Source organism: Pan troglodytes, chromosome 16 (assembly GCF_028858775.2).
Source record: "Pan troglodytes isolate AG18354 chromosome 16, NHGRI_mPanTro3-v2.0_pri, whole genome shotgun sequence".
Classification (NCBI taxonomy): domain Eukaryota; kingdom Metazoa; phylum Chordata; class Mammalia; order Primates; family Hominidae; genus Pan; species Pan troglodytes.
The window spans coordinates 63,109,146-63,135,617 of record NC_072414.2 but is presented as its reverse complement, the minus strand read 5'-3'; the positions used below and the strand labels follow the sequence as shown (position 1 = coordinate 63,135,617).

Sequence of the window (26,472 nt, the reverse complement as noted above, 5' to 3'; positions counted from 1 at the left end):
ATCCCTGGGGAGGGGAAGTGACTCACTGGCAAGGAATGAGGACCAGAGATGCTAGAAGGAAGTGGCTCCAGACCCCAAATCCAGCACCCAGTCACATGTGGTGAGGACAAGTTCTCAGAACCTGCCTAGGAAAGCTGTCTCTGAGGGTCCCAACAGGGCAAGACAGGAGCCTCCACCACTGCAGCCTTGTCCTGTCTGTACCAACATCACCAATATGCTCTCCTGTCCTGCTGACATTTACGCAAACTCTCCTTACGCAACCTTGACCATCTGTTTGCAGTGCCCCTACCGTCCCCAGTCTGACATTCTAGGTGGTGGTGGATAAAAGCATCAGGACGTTGGCTCCCGACATCAGGGCAGTTCCAAACCACTTTTTTCTTGCATGATGAGAAAAGAGTCGGGAATTGGCTTTTACTGGATCGTCCCACCTGAGATGGGACGTAAGTCATGCTATACAACCCTCACAACAAACCGAGGCCACACAGCGGGTCTAGGGTAGCTCAGACACAGGGAACCAGCACCTGGATAAGTAACGGGGTTTGGGGAAAGATGATTGGTTGAGTGGACAGGAAAGCTTCTGGAGTCTTTAAAAAAAAAAAAAAAAAAAACTAAACTAAACTAAAACAAAAAACCAAAGGACTTGTGTGTTTGGGGAATGAACAAACCCCATACTGGAGAAAGAGCCCAGTGTGAATGACAGAGGACAGGACCGGGGATCCAATAAGGCCCTCGGAGCCAACAGGGGAGGAGGAGAAGGGGCAAGCGTGGAGGTGGAAGCCAAGGAAGTTATTGGGAGGAGGCTGCCCCATAATGCATGGAGGTGGGGGCAGGCCCAGGACAAGATGTGCGGAGTGTCCCCTCCACCCCCACCTGAGAAAACTCAGTACATTGGAGAAAGAGCTTCGGCTGGAGAAGGCTGCCAAGAAGAATGGCCCAAAAGCAAGAGGCAGAAAAAGGGATGGTCTTATTTCTTCAAGGTACCCCCTGAATAAATGGCGATTATCCACAGCAAGTGGGAAAAACGGAGGAAGGCATAGGCTTTAAATCATCCTCATAAACAATATGGTGGGCAGACTTGCTAGCTGACAATGGCAGGCACAGGACAGAGTCTAGAAGTTGAAAGAGAGGAGATCATCTCCCTTAATAGATACTAGACATACCTGTTTACACTTGCCCCTCACTGGATGGGAAGCTTCTTAAAGGTAGACTCTTTTAGTCCTCTTTACAAATGCCCTTCCATTAGACATGCTGCCGACACAGGGCGGGCATGCAATCACAGTTGGACGAATGAATGGATGAACGAATGAATGGGTGAATGGGTGAAGAATGAACGGCACGAGTTTCTTACAGACTTTTCCCTCTTAGAAAGCAGGGCCTCCATGTGATTTCTCTCTCCCTGCTTTTGCCAATGTTCAGCCAATGTCGAGACTGCCCTAGGAAGAGAATGAAGGCGCTGAAGGCGCTAAGCCACTGCAGATGCACGCTGCCTCTGTGGAGGTCCCACCCTCCCGAGCTCTCTGGTGGCGGTCATCAATCGTCACAGCCCTTTCAGGAAATCCTGCCCCAGGCCAGAAGTATTCAGGGACGCTGACCTTGGAGCCCCAGGCCCGGTCACATTTCCAGCTGCTCCCTGCCTATGAGGACAGCCAGAGGAATGTTCCCCCAACATGTCCTTGGCTCACAGTCCTTTCTCCTACCACCTCACAGAGGCTGTCCTTTTTGTTCCTGTCATATCCAAACTCAGCTGCAGAACTCATTTCTTCCCATGGAACCCCCACACTGCAGACTGGCTGGCTTGCCCAGAGCAGCGTGAAAACCCACAGAATCTGGATTAGGACTAAACCTTAAGAAGATCTATTAAAACTCCCTGGCAGCTTTCAAGCAAACACATTACAGTGGGTTTTGTTACTCATTAAGGAAAACACCGTGCTTCTCCGTCCTCACCTGGAGAAATTAGGTAATCAGCACAGATTAGTTAAGGATTTCAATGCAAATTGCATCATTTTCATGGTCATTAACAGTGGTGTGGTTTATATCTGTTTTCAGTCCTAAAAAAACGTTTCCCAGGTAACTAAAGAAAATATTCAAGGGCAGAAATATCAGGCGGGTAAGATACTTAAAATAAATGAGCCATTTGTTCCTGCTTCTGTATAAAGTTGCTTTTTCAATTTCAGATGACATGATACTGCAGATCAAAGTGGGGAAAAACCTTTGGAGTAAGAGCGCTTTTCTTCCCTAGATATGACTGACTTCGTTGCTTGATTTACAGCACTTGATTAACCTGGTTAAATGTCTTTGCTTCTGTGCAAGTCTCAGATGCAGAACTAGGAATCGTCAAAGCGTATCATTATGATTTGTGCTTGTCTTTCCTCCCTCACAACACAGGACCTCTTCCTCAAAGACTTACTTGTTATATTTCTGGTGTCTAGAATAGCACGTGGGGTGCAGCAGGTGTTCCCGATGACAGAAAGGTCTTCCATTCAAACTCAGGTGGGGGCTTTCTTTTCCATGCAGGATTGTGCTGCCTGTCTGAGGCACCACTGTGCAGCCCAGGATCCAAACAGCCACTCCATTCTTCTGCTAACTGTTTCTGAAATTAACATGACATTCTCCACCCTACTCCTAAAGACCACAACACCCAAATAAACAGCCGTGATGAGATGCAGGTCACCCTACCTAGGAATCAAAGACACCTAGACACACTCCAGCCTTCCTCCACTCTCAGACTCAACCTCTTCCCAGCACCCGCTGCCAAGAGCAGTTTATAATCCCTGGGTCATAGCTACCAAAGGAAAAAACATCAGACTACCACGGCTGAGCTCTGCATGGGAGCTGCAGCTTTTCTGATGTGCTGCCCTTTCTCCGAGATGATGACCCATCTCATTCCAAAAACCAATATTCTCCAGCTGCCTTGGCCAAAAGCAGGTGGCCAGGGGAGGAAAAGGCAGCTGGGGGCTCAGGCCTTCCTTCCTGCTTTCCAATACAAGGCCTCAGTTCTGCTGCCTACAAATGGCTTCTTGCCACTCTGGTGAGCACGTGCGTACATCTGTGCATGAGCGTACACACATACACACACATACGTGTGTTGGGGAAGGAAGGTGTAACAAGTGCACTGACACTAAAAGAATAAACACAGTAAACACCACATTCATTCACAAGGTGAGGATTCAGGGCTGAGTGGAACACACCCAATGAGGTATTCTTCTGGAAAAAAATCTGTCTATAAAATTTATTTATTAAGGAAATCTATTTATTAAGGAAAGTTTGAAACTACAGAAAAATACAAAGAGGAAAGCCAAAATTACTCATTGTAATTGTAATTGTATTACCTAATAACCCAACACCATTAAACCTTTTGATGTTCTTGTTTATTTTTTCTATGCATAATGCTTATACATATCATCTGCATATTTTACATATACTATTTCTACAAAACAAAATCACACATGTAGCTTTGTATTCTATTTTTACCTTACCTCATAAGCATCTCATTAGTAATATTCAAAATCATTTCTAATCACTGCAAAATAGTCCACCCTATGAATGCCTGATAACACATCTAATAATGTTCCCTTATTGTTGGAAAATATGATGAACACCGTTGTATAAAATTCCTTATTTGCTACTCTTCCTTGTTCCTTAGGATAAATTCCTAAAAAATGAAATCATTAAGCCAAAAGGTATGATTAAGGTCCTTCACAATGAATTATTTTCAAAAACAATTGTATCAACCTAGAATCTCCCATGTAGTGGATGAAATAAACACATTTGCCAATAATGCTATGATTGTAATCTCTCCTAATTTGATAAGTAATTAGTTAGGGTAGGGTTACTCTGCCACAAACCCCCTCAAAATGTGAATGGCTTAACATAGTAAAAGGATTTTTGCTCAAGTCACTATCTGATGCAGGTTGTCGGGAACATTCTACTTCACACAGTCATGCAGGCATCCGGGGACCCTTTTTCCATCGAGTGATTCCACCATCGTCCGGGTGGAATTCCACCTGGGTTCTTTCCATTCCATGAACAAACAAGGGGAAAGAGAAGGCATAGAGGACTGAGCTAGCAGCTTCACTAAGGTAGCTTACATCACTGCCACTCATATTCCATTACCCAGCTTAGTCATATGGCAGTATACCTGTCTGCAAAGGAGTGTGGGAAACACAGTCTATCTCTGTTCCCAGGAGGAAATCTTCTGGTGAAAAACTAGCCAGTGTTTGTCACAATAGGGAAAAAAAATGGTAAAAGTCATTTTAACATGTACTCCTGCGATTATTGGTAAAGTTGGAATCGATTTTCATTTTTATTAGTCATGTATACTGTCTCTTCTGTGAATTTTTTACAACCTTATTTGCCCATTTTTCTATAGGGCTCATAATGTTTTGAAATGATTTTTTTTTTTTTCAGATGGAGTCTCGCTCTGTGAGACTCGCTCCGCGAGCCACCCGTGCCCGGCCATGTTTTGAAATGCTTTTTAAGAGCTCTTTCTTCATTAACATTGTTAGCCCTTATTTTGTCAAGTTAGGACCTTGTTTTCGTTTGCTTTTCATCTTCTAATTTTATTTATAATTATTAAATAAATACATTTTTATTTAGTGTCTTTAAATCAATTATTTCCATTGTGATTTTCTGCTGGACATCTCATCCCAAAGCAAACCTACACACACAAAAACTGGGCAATTCTAATGTAACTCCCCAATGTCATTATTTTGTCATCATGATTCAAAGATGAATAAACTAATAGGTAAAGAAACCACGTGACTGGTACAAGGTATCACAGCTACTTAGAGGCAAAGCTAGGACTAAAGATTTTAAAAGTTAACATTTATTGGCCGGGCGCAGTGGCTCCCACCTGTAATCCCAGCACTTTGGGAGGCCAAGGCAGGTGGATCACGAGGTCAGGAGATTGAGACCATCCTGGCTAACACGGTGAAACCCCATCTCTACCAAAAATACAAAAAAATAGACGGGCGTGGTAGCGGGCGCCTGTAGTCCCAGCTACTCGGGAGACTGAGGCAGGAGAATGGCGTGAACCCGGGAGGCGGAGCTTGCAGCGAGCTGAGATTGCACCACTGCACTCCAGCCTGGGCAACAAGCAAGACTCCGTCTCAAAAAAAATGAAATAAATAACATTTATTAGGTGTATAATATGTGACAGGTTGTGCTGAATGCTTTTTAAACATTAACTAATTCTAAAGACAACCCTATGAAGCAGGTGCTATTCCTATCCCCATTTTACATAGAAGGAAACTGAGGCTGTAAGAATTAAAACAGTATGCCTACTCAGAGTCACACAAGTAGTAAGTGGCAGCAGCACGATTTGAATGCAAGCTCACCTAATTGTTGGAGTCATGGCTTGTCTTAGCACTAAATTAAACTGCCTCTCAGGGCCGGGCGCAGTGGCTCATGCCTGTAATCCCAGCACTTCGGGAGGCCAAGGTTGAGAATTACTTGAGCTCAGGAGTTCGAGAGCAGCCTGGACAACATGGCGAAACTCCATCTCTACAAAAAATACAAAAAATAGCTGGGTGTGGTGGCACATGCCTGTAGTCTTAGCTACTCAGGAGGCTGAGGGGGGAGGATCGATTGAGCCGGAGAGCTCAAGGCTGCAATGAACCGAGACTATGCCACTGCACTCGAGCCTGGTCAACAGAGAAAGACTCTGTCTCAAAAAAATAAAAATAAACTGTCTCTTGAGTCTCCTGACACACTGCATCAAATGTACCTTTTCAGGAGAGTTGCCTGTGTTCACATTTACCTCGTACACAGCATGCAGGCTGCAGCCTGGGCCCCTGCCAGGCAAGATGTAGGGTGTGAGGTTGTGCTCTGCCCCATTCACTCTGGAACAGCTCCGCCCTTGAGTCCAGGATATTTTCTCAGCGCCTCCACGCATTTGCCCATCCAGAAAACATCCCAACTCAGTGTGCCTCGGCCACCATAAATCAGCCAACCACACATGCTGCCCTCAATGCTTCTGAATATCAAGGGAAAGGATCTGCCTCATCCTGCCCTGCTCCTGAGGCTTGCGCATCGACGTTTGAGTTATGTCATTATTTTTTTAAGCGATAGAAATCTAGTCAATGATTTGTAGCAATCACCACTGTGCAACGTATGCCAAAAAACTCTGTCTATCCTTACAGAAGGAGGGAGAAACCTAGCAAATTAGTCTGACTTCCTTGATACAATTCTGTGATGGGCCAGTATTAGGTAAGGCTAAAATCAGGTGCTGTGATTAAAAGATTATGACAATGTGAAAAAGTCAGTCATCACATAAACTAGAAAATGTTTTCAAGGAAACCAAGAGGGGCACATCCTTGGAGGTCCAGGGTCCCCCAGAGGTCAAGAAGGACAATAAAGGGCATTTAGGTTTAGAAAGAATAGGCTGTCACTATCCCCCTTTTTCTTGAACTTTGTCATCAATGGCTATGATGCCCTACAAACCTGCTCTCTTCCTGTCTCTTCTGTCTTCCTTGTTGGCTCTCCCTATGACTCAAACCAGAACTAGAAAAATGTCAACAATAAGCAACCCTCACTATCAAACTGTGTACTCTGGAGAAATACTCTTACACTCCAACCTCTTTATTATTTCATGCTAAGGTCTCAAAAACTCAACACCTCAAGACCTGCACGCTCATTCAGGCTGCTTCCCTGTACTTCGAGTTTCCTCCTGCTGCTGATGGCCCAAGGTGAATAAAAGGAGCCGTCACCAGCTCATGCTAAGCCCTCCTTCTTCAGCGGTGGCATCATCGTCCTTCCAGGAAATGACTCTCAAAGCTTGCCTGGGCCTCTGGGATACCCTCTCCTGTATGCCTTGGGCCCAGTCTCTTGCCAACTCTCAATTCTTCCTTTGTACTATCTCTCATGTACTTTCTTCTCCATGCCATCCTCCACCAGCCTCATCTAAACCATCATCCAGATAATTGCAACTAATGTTCTCTGATTTCCCTATGCACCTTTGTCAAAAATCAGATGGGTGTATTTCCAGGTTGTCTATAGTATTCCACTAATCTATGTGCCTTTCCCTCACCAATACAACACTCTCTTCATTGTTATAGCTATGTACGTGTTAAAACCAGAAACACTCATTCCCCCTCCTTTATTCTTCTTTTTCAAATTTGTTTTCAGAAGTTTGACTATGATATGTCTTGGTATAACTTTCTTTCTATTTAGGGTTTGCTCAACTTCTTGAATCTCTAAGTTTGAGTCTTATGCTCAATTTGGGAGGTTTTCAACCAGTATTTCACTGAGTAGTTTTTCATCCCACTCTCTTTTTCCTCCTCCTTTGTCTTCAAAGACAAAAATGTTAGATCTTTTGTTATAGCCTTTTTTTTTTTTTTTTTTTTTTGAGGCAGAGTCTCACTGTGTCACCCAGGCTGGAGTGCAGTGGCGTGATCTTGGCTCATGGCAACCTCTGCCTCCCGAGTTCAAGTAATTCTCCTGCCTTAGCCGTCCAAGTAGCTGGGATTACAGACATGTGCCACTATGCCCAGCTGATTTTTCTATTTTTAGTAGAGATTGGATTTCACCGTGTTGGCCAGGCTGGTCTCAAACTCCTGACCTCAGGTGATCTACCCACCTCGGCCTCCCAAAGTGCTGGGATTACATGTTATAGTCTTACAGGTCCCTGAGACTCTATTCTTTTTTTTTCTTCTTCTTTCCCAGTCTATTTTTATATCTGTCGCTCAGGTTGGGTAATTTCTGTCGTTACATCTTCCAATCCACTGATTCTTTCCTGTCATCTCCATTCTGCTGTTTAACCCATCAGTGAAGTTTTATTTTTGTTATTATATTTTTCCATTCTAAAATTTCCATTTGGGATTAAAGACTTAAATGTAATGCTAGAAACTGTAAAATTACTAGAAGAAAACATAGGAGAAATACTACAAGACGCTGGCCTGGAATAATTTTTTGTATTTAACCCCAGAAGTGCAGGCAAAAATAGACAAATAGGATTACATGAAACTAAAAAGCTTCTGCACAGCAAAGGAAACAACTAATAGTGTAAAGAGACAACCCACAGAATGGGAGAAAATATCTGAAAGCCAAACATCCAATAAGGGGTTAATATCCAAAATATATAAGGAACTCAAACAACTCAACAGTAAGAAAATAAAAAACCCAATTAAAGAATGGGCAGAGGACCTGAATAGACATTTCTCAAACAAAGATACACAAACAGCCCACAGGTATATAAAAAGATCCTCAACATTGCTAACCTTTAGGGAAATGCAAATTAAAACCACAGTGAGATATCATCTCACACCTGTCAGAATGGCTATTATCAAAAAGATAAAATAAATCAAGTGTTGGTGAGTATGTGGAGAAAAAGAAAATCTTGCATACTATTGGTGGGAATGTAAATTAGTACAGCCATTATGGAAAATTGTATAGAGCTTCCTCAAAGAACTAAAAATAGAATTACCATATGATCTAGGAATCCCACTTCTGGGTATTTACCCAAAAGATTTGAAATCAGTTTGTCAAGAGAGATCTGCACTCCCATGTTCAATGCAGCACTATTCACAATAGCCAAGTTATGGAATCAATCTATGTGTCCATCAACAGATGAACATGGTATACCTATGCATATGATGGGACATTATTCAACCTTAAAAAGGAAGAAAATCCTACATGCTACAACATGGATGAACCTGCAGGACATTAAGCTAAATGAAATAAGCCAGGCACAGAAAGACAAATACCACATGTTTTTACTTATATGTGGAATCTAAAACATCAAACTCACAGAAGCAAAGAGCAGAATGGTAGTTACAGAGGCTGGAGGGTGGGGGCAATGGTGAGGTTATGGTTAAAGGGTAGAGAGACTCAGACAGGAGGAATAAGCCTTTTTTGAGATCTATTGCATAGTGCAGTGAAAATAGTTAATAGCAGTATTTTGTACATTTCAAACTTCCTCAGAGTAAATTTCAGATATTCTCACTACAAAAAATGATAAGTATTTGAGGTGAGGAATATGTTAGGTTGATTTCATTATTCCACATTGTATTCATAAATCATAGCATCACTTTGTGCCCCATAATATAATGCAGTTATAAATTGTCAATCTACAATAAAATGTTTTACAATTTTTTGAAAATAAAATTTCCATTTGATTCTTCTATTTCTTTTCTGAGACTTCTCATTTATATTTTCTTTATTTGCCTCAGGCATGGTCATAATTGCTCCTTGAGGCATTTTTATGATGGCCGCTTCAAAGTCTTTGTGAGATATTCCCACATCTCTGTCAACTCAGTGCTGGCATCAACTGATTGTCTTTTTCATTCAGTGTGAGATCTTCCTGGTTCTCAGTGTGATGCGTGATTTTCCATTGAAACCTGGACATTTTAGGTATTATGGTATGAGGTGCTAGATCTTATTTAAACTTTCCCTATTCCCTGGCTTCTTCTGACACTGCTCCAGCAAGGAAGGGGGCCCCCAACATGATGGCCACGTGGGAACAGAAGGCCAGGTTCCCCACTTGGCCTCCAGTAACACCCGAGGGGGAAAGGGGAGTCGTCATTGCTTCTGGGTAGAGGTGGGAGTTCCAGCTCCCCACCAGGTCCCCAATGACATGTCCCTGGCTTGGAGGGGCAGGAGAGCCTCCTGTGGCCTGTGCTGGTACCACAGCAGGGAGGCTCAGAGGGATGCATGGCTTCGTTACTGCTGGGTGGTGGTAAGAGCCCTGACTGTCCACTAGGCCTCCTCTGACCACCCCAGTAGGAATGAAGAATTAGTGACCCGGAGATGGAAATGGATTGCTGGACGTCAAACAAGTTAGTGACAAAGCTGGGGCTCAACGCCCATGCCCTTGGCTGCAAGACCACTCGCTTCTAAACCAAACACACAGGAAGAGTGCCAGCCCCCTGCCCAACAGAATAATGAAAGATCTCACCAGCCAAAGGACAGCGAGCGGCTGCCTCCCTTCACATCCTGCCAGACCCCAGGCCAGAAAGCACATGTGGCTGTGCGCCACCACCCCCTAAACAACACAAACACACGTCTACTTAAGACGAGTCTCCCATCCAACATACACAGCAAAAACATGTTCCCGAGCCAAGAACCACAGCACCACAGTCACCTTCGGGGCTGGTGGTCTTCCATCTGGAGAGGTTCTGGCTTTCCTACTGTTGGAATCTCTGAAACCAAGATACACCCAGGAGCAGCCAGCAGGCCCGGCGCCCCCCTCCTGACTGGAGAGCTGGGTCTGTACCCAGCTGGAGGCGCCTTCTTCGGACCTGGGGCCTCCCTCTGGCCCTGGCTGGCCAGCCGCGGTCTCAGCACAGCCCTGCTTATTCTCCAGTAAGGGAAAGCTGGTGACCCGGGAGGGGAAACTCTGCTTTCTAACAGTCTTTGTTTTCGTTTCCATTTAAAAAGGTTAGTGACTTTATTGCATGTGGAAAGAACCAAAGTAACAATTTCAAAGAGGCTCAGCATGTTTTGGATCTGACCAAATATACAGAACTTTTGAGTGAGGAGGAAAGAAAAGGGAAAAGAGGGAGCAAAAGTTTATTCCACATTCACTGTGTGCCAGACACAAGCCTTGGTGCTCCGTCTATGCTCTCGCCTGCCTTTTACAATAAAAAAATTCCAGCTAGAATCAAGTTCCAAACTCCAGCCAGCAGGCTGTTGGGAGTCAGGCAGAGCTGCTGGACTCCAGGAGAGTACACAATAATAAACCAGTGTAGGGTATAAAATTTTTTCTTTTCTTCTCTTTTCTCTTTTCTTTTCCTTTCCCTTTCCTTGCCTTCCTTTCTCCTTCCCTTTCCCTTTCCTCTTCACCTTCTCTCCTCTTCTCTTCTCTTTCTGGCTGGGTCTCACTCTGTCACCCAGGTTGGATTGCAGTTGCATGAACATGGCTCACTGCAGCCTCAAAACTCCTGGGCTCAAGCAATTCTCCTACTTTAGCCTCCCATATATGTAGCTGGGACCACAGGTGCACACCACCATGCCTGGCTAATAGTTTGATGTTTTGTAGAGATGGGGTCTCACTTTGTTGCCCAGGCTGGTCTCGAACTCCTGGGCTCAAGCGATCTTCTCATCCCGGCCTCCCAAAGTGCCGGGATTACAGGCATGAGCCACCGTGCCTAGCCAGGGTATACAATTTAAGTCATGAAATAGAATGACAATAACAATATTAATAAGGTTATTGGGTACCAAAATTTTGAAATAATATGATTTAAAATTTTTAATTCACTAGAATAACTACCTAAATAATTTAAAATTGTATTAAAGGAACTGCCTATGTTGGTACCATTCAAGCTGATAAATACCCCAATCTTTTGACAGAACTTGTGAATTAAGCATTTTTCTTATGAGCACTGGAATGTCCATGAATGATTTTGTTGACTATCAGGATATTTTAACATTCACTCTTCCTACAATTTAAAACAATTTTCAAATATTATAAGCGTCTAGACCAGGGGTCCACAAACTCTGGCCCACAGGTTAAACCTGACCCTCTGCCTGTTTTTGCCACATTTTCAAATGATTGAATAAAAATCAAGAGAAGAACATTTTATGGCACATAAAAATTATATGAAATTAAAATTGCGGTGCCCATAAGTCAGTTTCACTGGAACACAGTCCTGCCCGTTCATTTATCTATTGTCTATGGCTTCTTTTGCGCTCAAAAGGCAAAGCTGATTAGTTGCAACAAAGACCACATAGCCTGCAAAGTCAAAATATTAATGTTTGGCCCTTTCCAAGAAAATATGCGGACCCCCAATCTTGACAGTCTGTCAAATGGTGGTGCTGGTGTCAGACTGAAAACACACAGAGATGATGATGATGGTGATGATAACAGCAACAACCACGACCACCAGCTTGGCAACTGAGAAAGCCAAAAAAGCATCACAAGATACCAAGTGGGTAATTTATGAGTGAGCCCACTGTGCAATGTGAGAGAGAGTGCGACCATATGAGAAGCAACAGCAAAGCAAAGCTATGTGTTTTGAGACCATATCAAGTAAATGCACACTCCACATTTATTCTGTAGGGGGAAAAGTCTGAATTATGAGAGATCTGAATACCGCGAGGTCTTCAAGAATGTAGCCCTCCCATAAAACACAACAGGTTTCTACTTCCTTTCTCCCTCTTCCCTCTCCCCCAACCTTGTTTCCTCCTGTTGGGAGGCAGATCCCACCCCAGGTCTTTCTGAATTCCCACCAATCTGAATCTGATGCCTGTCTGGGTCCCCCAGCCTCTCTACGGCATGTTTATCACAGTGATTTTCCTCTCACCTGCCCGCTGCTAAGGCTGTAAGTATACTATTACTCCCCGCCTCTCACACTCCCAGGCAAGAATACACCTTCTTCATCTGTAAGAAGAAAGAAGTGCTAGTGTTCATCTGCACAACAGTTGGCCCTTCATGCATTGTAGGCTTGAGCAGACACCTTACCTATGCTCTCTCCTCTAATTCCTACAGCATGTACAGAGATTGTTAGCCCATTTCACACATGGGGAAACTGAAGCTTAAAGAGATTAATCTACCCAAAGCCACACATGCAGAGTCAGGTCTGGAATTCACACACTTTACAGTGCATGGCGCTGCCACCTGATGCACAGTAGGGGCTCAGAAAGCACTGGATGCCTGAGTGAATGACTGCATAGCAATGCCCACACAGGACCACTAACGCACAGCAGCGCAATCTCAGAAGCAGCCAAGACCTTCCACTCCAAGAGACCTCTGTGGACACTGAAATAACTTCCCTCTCTGGAACTCAGAAAGTCACCACTCGAACAGTACCTCTCACACCCCTTGCTAAGAGTGAGGTATCAAGTTCCTCCAATCTGAGCCTCAGGAAAGAACAGTAACTAGTGAGGAAAGGAAGGGTAGGCAGAAAACAAGCACCTGTTCTGTTTCTGGGTCCCCCTTGTCTGGGCCTCCCAGGTGCAATTTCTCTGAAGACCCCATGAGCAGCACGGACCACTCTTATTACAGCTCTTGCTTTTGACCTGGTAATCACATGGCTGGGAAGTGTATTTCCAAAGCAGAACATGAGATCAGAAATAAATAAACATCAGCAAATTGAACATTCATGTTGGTAGTGCCAATTTTTAGAGTGGGAGAAACTAGAAACAACCTAGATCCCTGATAGAGGGTGGGGAATGGCTAAGGAAACCGCGATGGAGCAAAATGATGGAAAGCATCATTGTGCTTTAAAAAATGGGAACCCTGCTTAGGTGGCAAGTGGGAAATGTTGACACAAAATCCTATTAGTTGAAAAGACAAATCTGCATGTGCTAAATTAAAACATAAGCCGATATCAAGGAGAAAACAGAGCAATATCAGCAGTGGCATTATGCGTATATGCGCTCATGTGAAAGAGGCCAAGAAGACAGAGCATCCTGTGAGAGCCTGAGAGCAGGGAGAGACCTTTCCTCACTGAGGTACTCACTAACTGGCCTAAGAGTTCCTCCCTCCGGCCCCACCGCCAGTATTTGTTTTGGAGTCAGATGACTTGAAATTGAAACATCATTCTGATGTCTACTTGCTGTGTGAGCCTGTGAACATTCCTTAGCCTCTCTGAGCCTCAGTTTTCTAGCTGTAGAGTAGAAATAATAGTGTCTAGTTCACACAGGTTGTTGAGAGGATTAAATAAAAGAACGCAGGTAAATCCCAGTACCTGACACAGAGCTCTGTAACGGCAGCTCCTCCCCACTTGGCTGACCAGAAGATCCTCTGAACTTCAAGCAGAATGAAATCCTGGGCCTCAACTAAAATATCGCTAAAGTCAAGCAGGTCCTGGGTACTTGTCTGCTCTGGAAAAGAAACTAAATGGAACTAAAGGCTATACTGTCACTACACGCCCTGTAATGAGACTTCAAAACTTCAAGACACAGCTCTACCCTCAGGGCTCACCTTACAACCAGCAATAAACTCTCCTACATGGTTCCCAAGCGGCCTCATGTGCACGGTTGGATTTGATCCTCCTGTCAATCATTAGGTAAGTATAACTATTATTATCCCCCACCAAGAACAAGGCAATGAGAGGGCAGAGAAACCAGAAAACAGGGCAGAGTGGGGATTTGCATCCAGGCCAGACGGCCTCCACGGCTCCTGATTTTGCTCTCAAGACAGCTGCATTCTCTACTCTCAGCCACTTGGCTTGGGACTATCAGGTCACAACAAAGCTAGCAAGGAGCAGAGCCAGTGCAGAATTGGCCAGTACCACTGGAGGACCCAACAGATATCACAGCCCAGCCCACAAGTAGTCTGACAACCTAGCATGAGGGCAGGAGACGAGGGGCAGGGTAATGTCATCAAAGGGGCAGCTGGAAACCATGGAGCTGGAGCAAAGGGAGGAGCAAGCCAGACAGAATCCAAGGCATGTGAGGGTCAGGGGTCAAACAAGGGAGATCAATCAAAGAGTCAGTTGTCAATTTACCCAAAGCAAGCCTTGGAGCCCTGGAAGAGAAGTTGCTTCTGTCCTTCCCAAAGGAGCTGCAGGCTCAGGACTCAGCCAAAGTGGGGGAAAAAAAAAAAGTGATAGCTAACATTCAAGTGGCACTTTTCTACACGCCTGAGATAGTTTTGAGCATTTTCCAGGTGGAAAAACTACAGCCCAAGAGGCCAAGGAACCTGTTCAAGGCCCAAAACTTGGTAGAGCCAAGGCTCAAACTCAGGACCTGGCTCCAGAGTGCTCTCCTCCTCAGCACCACCGTGCTGCTGCCTGGCCGGGGAAAGGAGGTGGGCTCCTCTTCCTTCACATCGCAAGTGATCAGAGACGCGATATTTCAGGGGGAAAAGTATGTCTGGCAACTACAAATTTGTAGTTTGCTGATATGATCGGAGGGTTTCCAAGAAGGAAGCAGGTAGCGCAGCCTCCCAGCAGTCCGTTTATCCTTTTTCATAGGAAATTAATCTTCTTCTCTCTCCTGACTGTGCCTCTAAGAAAAATGGTTAAGTCAAAGACACGGTTCGTCATCCTCCCACCCCTGTAGTCACATGGCTGCATCCCCACCATAAATCAAAGCTGATGCCCCTTTCATCAGATGCCTCCAGATAATTCCCCTGTGATTTCCCTACTGGGGCTCAGAGGGCCAAGGCCTAAAGGGTTAACATCTCATTTCCTCTTGTCTTTCAAGCCTTAATCCCCATCCTGAGCTGGGTGCATTCCAAGCCCACCTGGAGCAGGTCATGACGAGCTCCCAGCCCATGGCTGGCCCTTCATTTCCCCTGGCAGGAGATTAGATGGGGTGCCCATTAATCACTCCATGCTTTTGTCCTCACTGCTGGCCAGGCCTTAGGCAGCTGGCCAAGGGCCGGGAGGGTGGAGCAGGCCACATGCTGCCCACCCGGTTGTGGGCTGCCCAGTGCCACCCTCCTGGGACAAGACACAGCGGCACTGTGAGCCTGGCTCACTGCCCTCGGACCACGCCCTAGAGAAGCAGGGCTAAGGGGCACCACTGCCTGGGATGACACCTCAGTGATCAGCTTCGGAAAGGCTGGTAGGAGAAGACAACATGGGCAGTACACTCAGCTGGGTGACGGGGTAGACAGGAAAAGAGGTCAACAGAAAGAGACCACTTTCCCAAGACAACGCATCAATACACAAAACTGCTGCCTCTTGTTCCATGGGTTCTTCTTTGGGCAATCTAAAGGGAAGCTGGGGAAGGGGAGTGGGGCGAGCAGAGATGTTGGATGGGTAATTCATTATTACTATCACCACGCAGCTGGGAGTGTTCATTTGCTAGGTTTGAATACACAGTTGTAACATTCAGCCCTGTGCCCTTCAGACACAAAACCCTGGATTTGAGGGGGCCTGAGATTATATATACATTTTTGTTACAGCAATACATTGAGCTCCAATTGTCTCAAGCACTGATCAGGCACAGAGTAAAGAAATGGGGCGAGAACTAACACTGAGCGCCTGCTATGTGCCTTAGGGCTTTGCCTTAAGCTCTGCATACCCATGCACTGGTCCCCCACCAGCCCTCCAGACTTTGGCCATCCTCTTGTTACACATGGGGAAACTGAGGCTGGGTGGGTAGGAAGTGGAGCAAGTCCAGTTGAATGAAAGAGATCTGTCAACGGCCAGATCCCATGCTGGGAAAGGAGGTTCAACTCACCGTGCCTGCAGGGAGGAAGGGGCTGGCTTTGCCTGTCCAGCCCTATTCGGGGGGTCCCAAACCAAGCAACTTGGGGCTCTTGAACAAACCCACCCTGGTCTTTCTCCCTGAGCACTCGCTCAGGTCCCAAAAGAAATTCATAGTGAGTCTGGTGGCAGGTGGGTTTACATGCCTTTGAGTAAGCTGAGGGGGCTGGGCCTTCAGGACTGAACTAAAGACCCCTCGGGCCAAAAGAGAGGACCCTCTTCCTGGCCTTGGCCACAACTCTCCATTGCTCACTCCTCAGAGTCAAAGTCAGGGCCTCTGTCAAAAAGGAACATGCTGCCTGGGATAAAGTGGCGTATTAACCCACCACCTGTCGCTAGAACCACATTGTAAAGGAAGACCAGGGCAGTGGTCCCCAAACCTGGGTGTGCAGAAGAATCGCCTGAGGTAATCTTAAAAACGCCAGTTCTCGAGCCCTGCTTCCACCCTGGAGCCTGTGTTTTCTTTCACCAGATCTGAATTTTGATTCAGATGTTCCTAGGACAACTGTTTCAGGAAATAATGATATAGTGGAAAGAACACCAGATTTAGAGAGCTGGGTTTAAGATTTCAGCTCCAAACCTGAGCTGCTGACCTCAGGCAAGTAAGCCTCAACTTTCTTACTGTACAATGCAGATGCTGATGTCTCCCTTCTAGGTGGCTGGGAGGATTAAAAGAGAAACCACTGAAAGCCCCAAGCATTGCACACACCAGTGCTCACTAAGCATGGCCCCAGTGAGGCTAACAAGCCAGCGAGGCTGTGGGCACAGAAGTAAGTTTTGACAGTAGGAGGAAAAGAGAGCAAAACAGGCCTAGATGATGAAGGGGTGTCCCAGCCTCAGCACAGCGGTCCTGCGGAGGAGGAGTAAAATTGGGGGATCCCAAGAGGGGGCCAGAGGCAGCAAAGCAGCCTAAAGCCAGAGCTTCCCCTGAATCTTCTCCTCACCTGCGTCAGCCTGCATCATGTGTTGGCTTCCAGCATGACATTTTTAATCCATTTTCACAGCGAGGATATTCAACAAATACACATGAAACCTTTATATCTGCGCGTAAGTAAACATCACGATTCTGCATACACACGCAAAGAAAAAGAAAAGGTGGGAAAACCAGAAAGAAGAGGAGAGAGAAGGGAAAAGTGAGATGAGGGGTCAAACCCAGGCAAATAGTCATGTGCTTTCAAGTGTGTTGGGGCCACTAACATGCAGACAGTGTGTTCCATGACCTGGAGAGGCCCAAGGAGGCTGCTCAGGGGAAACCTCAGAGTGGCTGGGGAGGCAAGGCTCATCCAGGCTGAACATAGAGCAGGCACAAAGAATGCAGGGAAGAGACACAGGAGTGTGTGCAAGAAAGGCTGGGTGGGATACACTGCCTGGCAAAATTTAGATCAGAAGAGGGGAAATCTGAATTTCTGAGCTGGGGATGGGAGGTGTGGGGAGGGCAGATAAGACCATGATAGAGACTGGGTGAGTGGAGGGATGGCCTTCAAGCAGGAAGGCGTTGGGATGGCTCTTGGATCAATAAAGTAGACTAGGATTAGGAAACATTTTAAATGCCCTGATGAAAATTAACCTGGATTCAACCGTGTCCATACAGTACTTTCCTATCTCTCAGTCTTTCCTCGAGCTCTTTCCTCTGCTTGGCCTGTCCTCCCTCCCCACCAGCCTTTCCCATCTCCTTGAACTCCTCCTTAGGCTTCAAAGCCCAGTGGTAACTGCCCTAGCTCCTCCCATGCAGAATCAATTTCTCCCTCATTCGCATCTCCTTGATGTTTTGCACATCCCCCTTGTATTGCGGTTATTTCTTTACTTCCCTTTCTCCCCTGGGTGGTTATTTATCATCTGCTAGCCTGTGGACTCCCTGAAGGCAATGATATTGTCTTGTTCATAGCGTAAGCTCCAGCACATAGTAACAGTCCCTGGCACATAGCAGATGCTCAGAAATATCTGTTGGAGATAAATTAAATAGAAGTGAATACTGGGGAGCCATTGTGATTTCTTGAGAGAAATGATGTGGTGAAATCAGAATTTCAGAAATATTAATCTATCAGCATGAAAGAAGATGGATTAAAATGAAGAAAGCAACTCGTGGCTGGGAGTCAAGAGGGGAGATTATTACTGTAATTTGGACATGGCTGAAGGTGGGGGCAGTGGGAATGGAGACAGGGAAATAATTCCTCAGATATCACAAAAGAATGTGGAAGAGATTTTGCGATGAATGAGCTATAAATGTGGGGGACAGAATGGGAGTGTTGGGAACATTTAAACATTGAGACTCCCAGCAATTAGGATAAAAGTGGTACCACGGAGAGAAATGTGGGGGATGGAGAAGACGGCAATACACAGCCTCTGTGTAGGATAACTGATGGCAATCTCCACAAGTTTTTCTAGGCAAAAACAAAAACAAACTCCAAGTCAAAAATCTCCCCACCCCTGATCTTCCTCCCAAACTCTGGGCTGTATTTTTCTTTCGCTAACAGCCAGTAAGAAACATTTCTTTATGGCATAGGAGACTAAAAAGAAGGTAATGCCAAGCGGGTGCCCCGCCCAGTGCTGGGCACAGAGGAGATCACATGAGTTCAACTGGCCAGCCTCCCCACAAGAAACCAACCCAGTTGCTTATTCAGAAGGGGCTCCAGTATCCTGATCACCCAAACTCATTTCCCAGGCCCAGACCTCTGGGAAATCCCTGCTCCAGCCCTGCAGAGATTTATAGGAAAGTCCCAGGACGCCCATCTGCTTGCTTCCTCACATTAATTTCAGGGCTAGGATTTTGTTTTCTAAAGGAATTCAACTATGATGCCAACAAAAATCTATAGGAATTGAAGAGTTCCGTATTTTAAGTCACATTTTTAAAATGTTTGCTTCTTTGTGTATTGAGACCCAATAAGACCCTAGTAAGTCCAGTTACTCCATCACCTCCAACAATATCAATCAAGTAGAAGACACGCAGATTTTAAAAGCTGTGTGATCCTTGAAAAATCTTCAGACTGTTATGGGTCCTGGGTGCCTCCAACTGTGAAAGGAGGGTTGGACAAGGCGGTTCCTTAGATCTCTCTCGGGTATCTATTTCTCTAATTCCAAATTCCAACAGGCATCCAATGACTGCTACCCACGTCCAAGCTTTAGACCCATAGCCCGAAAAGGGCGAAGCGCAGCGTGGTAGAGATCGCAAAGGAGACAGGAAGAGAAGCAAAGCATGCATTTTTAGTAAGACGGCAAAGGAGGCTGGGAGGTACGGTGCTGGGTGCGGACTGCTTAAAAAACTTATTAGACCACAAATTCCAGATACTTAGGTGGGCCCGAGAACGCCCTAAAATCCCCTTCCCAAGTCAGGGCTGATGTTATTTCAAAGAAAAAGAAAACTTAACTTCCAGATCTGTAGAGCTCCAAGGTGAGCTCGCTGTGCAAAAGCTACTTCTGTAAGTGCGCCAAGGGGCCGCAGGTACTTAGGCTGCACTTGAGGAAGTGTCCAGAGTTGGCGGAAACAACCCATCCACTCGGGCTCCAGGCGCTCGCTGGGTTGCAGCAACTAAACTGAGACAGACAGACACACAGATCCGAGGCCCCAGGCCAGGACTCAAGGAGCGCTGACCGAGACTTGCCCGGCTCTCGGGCCCCAGGCGGGAGGGAGGCGAGGCTGAGGTGGGGGGCGCACGGGCTGGGTGTGCACTCGCCGGTCCCCTCCGACCCAACCCGGGGAGCACGGGGCCCCGACCCGGGGACGACTGAGGTGGATTGTCCCTAGAGTTTAAGACTGTCCCTAGAGTCGAGGGTGGAGGGATGAGCGCCGGCGCCAGCACAGAGCAAGACTCCCAGCAAGGAAGAGAACCAGAGAAGGAGGCGCAGCCGTCCGCACGGAACAGGCGCGCGCTGGCTCCCCGAGCCCGGAGCGGCGCAGCCCGCGGCGCCCCGGACACACCCACTGGGTAGCCCGCGCCAGCCCGCCCCGCCGGCCAGAGAGCGGGAGCCGGAGCCTGGGCAGCGGAAGCCGGGTCGGGGCCGCGCGGGCGGCGCGCAGGGGACGCGGGGCGCGCGGCTCTGCTCACCTGGCGGTCCGCGTCCCGGAGCGACCGGCGGCCGCCTCGCCTCGCCTCGCCCCCGCGTGGTTCCCGGCGCCGGGCAGCCCCGAGCGCCGCCGCATGGACGGCCGCCGCCGCCCAGCCGCCCCGCGCCCGCCCTGCACGGGTTTCCGCTGTGCCCCGATTCCGCGTCGGGCTGCGCGGGCGGCCAGCGGTTCAGGCGCGAGCGGAGAGCTCTGGCTCAGAGTTTGCGATCCGAGAGCGGGATCCGCGCTCCCTCGGTCCTTCCTCCCTCCCCTCTTGCGGCCTCCCGCTGTCATCTGGAGCCGCTCCTGCCGCCCCCTGGCGGCGACCGCGGGAAGGGCCGGCCCCCATCCGCACCCCCGACCCCCGAGGTCAACAACAGGATGGTCCCTGGGTCCCAGGGGAAGAGACATCACCCAGTAGGAGGGAGCACGGTCTAGACAGAGGCCACGAGGGCGGGAGGGGGCGAGAGTGGAGAGTGGCCCAGCTGGCCAGGGTCGTCTAAGTGAGAGGAAAAGGGAGAGGGCGGTTGAGACCAGGCCCTGAATTCCGCGTTCATCTTATCCTGAGGTCTGTGGGGACCTGTTGAAGGACTGGGGCAGGGGACGGACGCGGGCATCCTTCCATGTGGAACAGCCATTCCGGCAGCATCAGGATGGGGCGGAGGCAAAGCGGGGAGTGGGCGAGGCAAGTGGTGCTGTAAACCTGTGCGAGAAGGGGGCGGTGACTCTAAGGGCAGGAAGGAGCCCTGGTCACACACACACTCCCACGCAACGTAGGACGCGCTGGGCTCCTTCTGAGGCCAAGGGGAAAGGACAAGAGCCCTCCAAATTCCAACTGGGGTTAGACAGCATGGGGAGGAGACACACACACCCTGACAGCCAGAGCCGTTCGGGATTCTTTCTTGTCTTATTCAGAGTAATATTTTGTTGGGGAAAAAAAAGCCTGCTGCAAAAAAATAATAATTATTATTATTATCATTAATAATGATAAAAATCAAACTTTGATCCCTTCGTTTTACGAATTGGGAAATTATTGCCCCCAAAAGGGCATGACCAAAGTGACGCGCTTAGTTAATGGAGGGAAAATTACTAGGGCCCAGTTTCTTGAGTCCTAATTCAGAGCCAAATTCTTTACATTCGAGCCAAGGTGTTCAGAGCTGGGAAGGCAGGAAATAGAGTGACTGTGAGGAACTGTCTCGTTTTTCCCCAGAGCAGGGAGGGGGTGACAAATATTTGAAGAGGCTGTCCAGATACAGGCGTTTCCCTAAATTTCAGTCAGCCTGTTTGTTTATCGCTGCCTCTAAAGCTTGCCTGCAGGGGTTGTTTTGAAAGTGCAGGTGTACCGAGAGGACAATGAAGGAGGTGGCAGAATGCAAGCTCCCTGCCCCAGAGCCAGGCAGCACCAGGGCTGGGTGCAGAGCGCTTCGTGGGAGCAGAAGGGAGCTCCCAGGGAAGATTGTCCTCCAGAAAAAAAAAAAAATTAACAAAAGGGAAAGTGGCTACTCAAGAGATTAGGCCAAAGAAAGAAACACCATTTTGAGCGCCGACTACTGGCCCAGAGCCTGGCAGAGCCAGTTCTGACTGATTCAAGAGCTGGTTCCAATGGGATGAAATAATTCCACACTTGATCAAACAGATTTTGATGGGAGGCACCTGGTGTAAATGGGATTAGATTAATTCTGAGTGTCACGAATCTCATGGGTCCAAATTAAGTCGATCTAACAGCTCTAGTAAATACTGGCCAGTTTAAACCATTTAGAACTGATTAAAAAAAAAAAACCTGCGCAACTTTAGAATGTACTTAATGTCACTGAATTATACACTTAAAAATGGTTAAAATGGAAATTTTTATGTTATGTACATTTTACCATAATTTTAAAAAAGCAAAACTAATAAGATTTGTTCAAACAAGATTGATTTATTCATTCATTTGAGACAGGTATTTAGTGCCGAGTGTGGCCTTGGTGCTAGGATTCAAAGAGGAAAGGAAGAAAACTTTCCATTCTAAAAGAAACTCTACGTATGGCGAAGAAGATGAAATATAGTCAGAAAACCATACCAGTAGGTGGTAGGTAAATGCAGAAGTATTTAAGAGCTCATACAGGAGTGCCTGCCTCAGGACAGGGAATCTGAGATGCTCCGCAGAGCTGGATCTTAAAGAATGGAGTGAGTTCATCACATAAGGTCTGGGGCGAACAGGGCTTAGGAGCAAAGGATGTGGTTTTGTTTGTTATTTTTTAATTTTGAAATAATTTTAGACAAGTTTCACAAATAGTACAAAGAATCCCCTTATATCTCCCACCCTCTTCCTCTAATGTTAACATCCGACATAACCAAAGTATGTTTATTAGTGAGCAAACTTGATTCGACAGACCTAGGCTGGCTCCTTAGAAGTGATTCCAGTCCATTTTCAACCTTGGTCAAATTGTTTTGACCATATTTTGCTTATATGTCACAAGAAAGTCTCTTTCTTTAAAGTCAAGATAATACTTGTTTTATTGTTTATTTATTTTGAGAGAGTATCTTGCTCTGTCACCCAGGCTGGGGTGCAGTGGCACGATTGCAGCTCACTGCAGGCTCCACCTCCTGGGCTCAAGCAATCCTCTCACTGCGGCCTCCCAAGTAGCTGAGACTACAGGCGTGCGCCACCACATTTGACTAATTTTTTTTTCATTTTTTATTTTTAGTAGAAAGGAGGTATTGCTGTGTTGCCCAGGCTGGTCTCAAACTCCTGAGCTCAAGTGATCCTCCGTTCTTGGCCTCCCAAAGTGCTGAGATTACAGGCATGAGCCACAGAGACCAGCCTATACTCATTTTAAACAAAGAGATATTTATATTATGTGTAAGCATCAGTGAATATTAAGTATGCTAAGACAGCAAGTTTTAATCTTTCAGTCCTGTTATATTTCTGCTTTTATCCAAATGTGTCTGTTACGTATGAATCAGAAGAGCAGAATGTGGTCCTTGCATATAAAATAGCTTACTGACCCTCACCGAAAGAGAGAGCCAAGAATATGTGCTTCAGATCACAAGCAAAGGCTAGCCTGTGTTTACCTAGGCTGGGGGCCTGCCTGGCATGTCAGTGTCAGCTATACACAGCATCTTGGAGGGTGGGTCACCCCTTTGCATATCTGATGTGGTGAGCTACTCACTACCTCATAAAATAGCCACATTGTTCTTAGAGGCTCTTTGTTAGAAATTCCCTTTTAATTTTGACTTGAAACCTTTTGCCCTGTAATTATTATCCATTGGCCCTAGAGGCAGCTCCTAAAGGGACAGACAAGAAACATAACTCCTCTGTCATGTGTCAGTTCTATGTAAGACAGCTCTAGCTTACACCTGTTGTCCTATTGTAATTATTAATTAATTATTAATAGTACCCCCCTTCATTCTCTTGTCCTAGTTAAGTTGATAAATGATGCATACAACATCCTATAGAAGACTGTCACCACCCCACCTCACTGATCAGCCCTCTGCCTACAGCCACACCCACAGAACATTCAGCCATTTCTCCTGTGGTTCCCAGCCTGCAGCACAGCGTCTGCACGTGGTGAGGGCTCCCAAATCTCTGAGGAATGAATGGCTCACTGCTGAGAGCAACCTTCTGGGAGTTCAGGGCATGTGGAACTGGAATAAGAGCAACGTGTGAACAGATTACAGGAAGGCAATGCAGGACAGCTGGACCCTTTGCGGGGAAACTTATGGGGAACACAGTTTTCTCACTTACAAGCACTGAGATTGCCTGAGAGGGGAGAGATGATGCAGAGTGTCCCAAATGTATTTGACGTGGAATCCTTTTACCAGCGAAACATCTCTTGGGCCTAGAGTTCTGAAAATTGCACTTTGTAAAACACTGCTCTCAGCTCTTACAAACCTCATGTTTTCATCCTAACTGTGCTTCAGAGAACTGTGTCCCAGCAGGAAAGGAAACCCCCATATAATTCCCTACGTTGCTAGCATTTGGAAGTGGGATGAAAATGGACCTACATTCAAACCCCTAATTTCAAGCTCTAAAGGAGGTACCAGGATCCATCACGATGCTTGTAAAATTGTTCCTTTCATTTTCCTGGTTGTAAACTTATGCAGACTGTAAAGTCAAGGCAAGCCTGTGCCCAGCAAATAATAAGAAAATAAGGGAGGCATGGTAAACAAAACAAAACACTTTGAGAGCTGGTCAACTTGCTGTTATTTTGAGCTGTTTCTAAAACTCTCAGGGTAGATTCCCTCCCCTGCTTGCCTCCTTAACCCAGTCCTTTTTCTTCCTCCTCCAGGAACTCTGGAATGCTGACCTACAGTCTGAGTTCCTGTGCCCTTGCCTGGGGCTGACTCTCTACTTGACCTGTAACCCACAACTGGGCAAGAGAAAATTCTGCAGCCACAGCTCTGAGGACATGAGCAAAATGGTTTCCAGATGGAATGTCAAGGATTCCCATGAAGTGTCAGGGAGTCTTCAGGCCACGCTTCAGGTTATCTCCTTCTCTTTCCCTTTTCTGCTTCACACTTGCTCTCATCCTCTTTCTCACCCCATATCTGGTCAGAGGAGATAGGAAGGTTCTTGTTACCTGGTACAAGACAACTTTTGGAATCCCAGATATTCAGATTATTTCCCCTTTTCCTCTTTGCAAATGATAATACTCACAGCCAAGAGGCATCACCCGGATCCGAGGCTGCTTCTCCTTAGGACATGCAGACAGAAGGAGAAGGCGGGGCTGGCAGCCTCCAGTCCACAGCCTCCCTTTCTCCTCCCGGCGATGATTAACTAGGCCTAGACAATGGAGATCTACGGCATACGCCCAGGGCCTCCTCTTCTCAAGCATGGCTGATCAGTCACTTTCCCGTCTATCCTTCATTTATTGAAGCCAACTATGAACGACTAAAGGAAGGATGAGAAAAGTCACCCAAAGTCAAAGGGGACAGCGTGGGAGACTGTTCTAGACAGAAGGAAACACCTTTGCAAAGGCCCTGAGGAAGGCAGGGGACTCTCCAGGAGCAGAAGGGCTGTGTGGCTTCAGAATCCACAAAAGAGAGCAGATACAGGACACTGGCTGGAGCAGGCCCTGGAGCCCGCTGCTGTCCTGGAGGCCTTGGGGAGGCCCAGTGTTCCCAGGGTGGAAGAAGTAGGGGACAGCTTGACGTAGTGGCTGTTGATCAGCTGATATGGAAGTACGTCATCTTATTAACAATTGAGAAAGGAGTGCTGTGCAATTCCATTCAATGCCAGTGATGCTTATGGCCGTTTTTATGAGTTCTGTCATTTTCAAATGAGCAAGAGGAAGCCTCTAAGGGGGTTTAAGCAGGGACTGACGTAATCAGATCTGTGTTTTTCCAAAGGGAGAGGGAGAAAAAGAACATTTCTTATTTTTCAAAAAAGGTAATGCAAAAGCATCATTCCACAATTCTCTTGTAATGAAAAAAATAAATGCAAACTTAAGCAAATCCATCATTCTGAAAGAATATCCTGCGTCTGCCTTTTCCTTCCTGGGAGACTCTCATAATGAGGTCCTGTCCTTCACCCATTGCTCACACTGCCGCCTGGTACCCCTTGTGACCAGGACTGCAAATCTCCAAGACAACTGGAGCAGGGTGGGAGAGCTCAGCCAGGAAGCAGCTTCTCTGTTTGAGGCTAATCAGCTTACATTGTGCTTGAAATTGCTGTCACCTTGGCCTTGTTGGCAATTTTCCCTCTTCAGCAAACCGGCTTTCTTGTTGAATGAATTAATTTTTATAAAATCTCAGAGATAGGGCATATCCAATGAACACTGGCCAGATATGGCTTATGTATAAAACCAGGGCACTACAAATGACAAAGTCACACGGTCTCCAAGTTCATGGCTTTGCCTTGCCTCACTCACCTTCATCCTGCCTCTCTTCAGCACACAGACCCCCTACTATGTGCTAGTTGTAACGGCTCACCAGACAGTGCTGCCAGAGTGTTCCTGGGTCCCACATTCCTTTTTTTTTTTTTCTCTTTTAATGTTTCCTTTCATCACTCTGTGTGTGATGGTGGACACTTTTGCTTATGAGCAGCAGTTTGGTGTCATAAAAGAAAGCAGTCAGTCCCCCAAACACTACACCGCCATTGCTCTCTGGCCATCCCATCGTAGAAGTCACCAACCTCCAAACTGCAGTCGCCTCCCCTATGGAATGGCAAGAACCTAATTATACCTGTTGGGAGAGAATGGGACGGGCTCACACCAACTTGTATAGCCCCTTCCAGTTCTCAGATCCACGAATCTCTCAGAAACTCTGCAACAGGGAAATTATGTGGCTCGTTTTGGATCCATCTGGGAAAAGATGACATACTCAGAGAAGTATGTGACTTCTTTTTTAAAA

At 46.6% G+C, this 26,472-nt stretch overlaps 2 protein-coding genes across 2 annotated transcripts in view; one reads left to right on the top strand and one right to left on the bottom strand.

The window, feature by feature from the left end:
- The window catches only part of THSD4 (thrombospondin type 1 domain containing 4), a 667,872-nt gene extending 647,507 nt beyond the window's left edge, over positions 1–20,365 (bottom strand). The window contains exon 1 of the mRNA XM_009429466.5: positions 20,141–20,365. The gene's annotated coding sequence lies outside the window, so the exon portion shown is untranslated. The remainder of the gene's footprint in view (positions 1–20,140) is intronic.
- CT62 (cancer/testis associated 62) lies at positions 20,336–25,593 on the top strand. The gene is made up of 4 exons (NM_001252009.3): positions 20,336–20,707; positions 22,079–22,207; positions 23,543–23,689; positions 24,411–25,593. Exons 3-4 carry the CDS (start codon positions 23,555–23,557, stop codon positions 24,684–24,686), a joined length of 411 nt encoding a protein of 136 aa, NP_001238938.3. The 5' UTR covers positions 20,336–20,707; positions 22,079–22,207; positions 23,543–23,554; the 3' UTR covers positions 24,687–25,593.
- The last annotated feature ends 879 nt before the right edge of the window (positions 25,594–26,472 follow it).

Coding starts and splice junctions, on each gene's coding strand:
- CT62 (NM_001252009.3), top strand. CDS start 23,555: ATGATGCATACAACATCCTATAGAAGACTGTCACCACCCCACCTCACT. Junction 23,690..24,410: donor CAGCACAGCGTCTGCACGTG/GTGAGGGCTCCC, acceptor TTCCTCCTCCAG/GAACTCTGGAATGCTGACCT.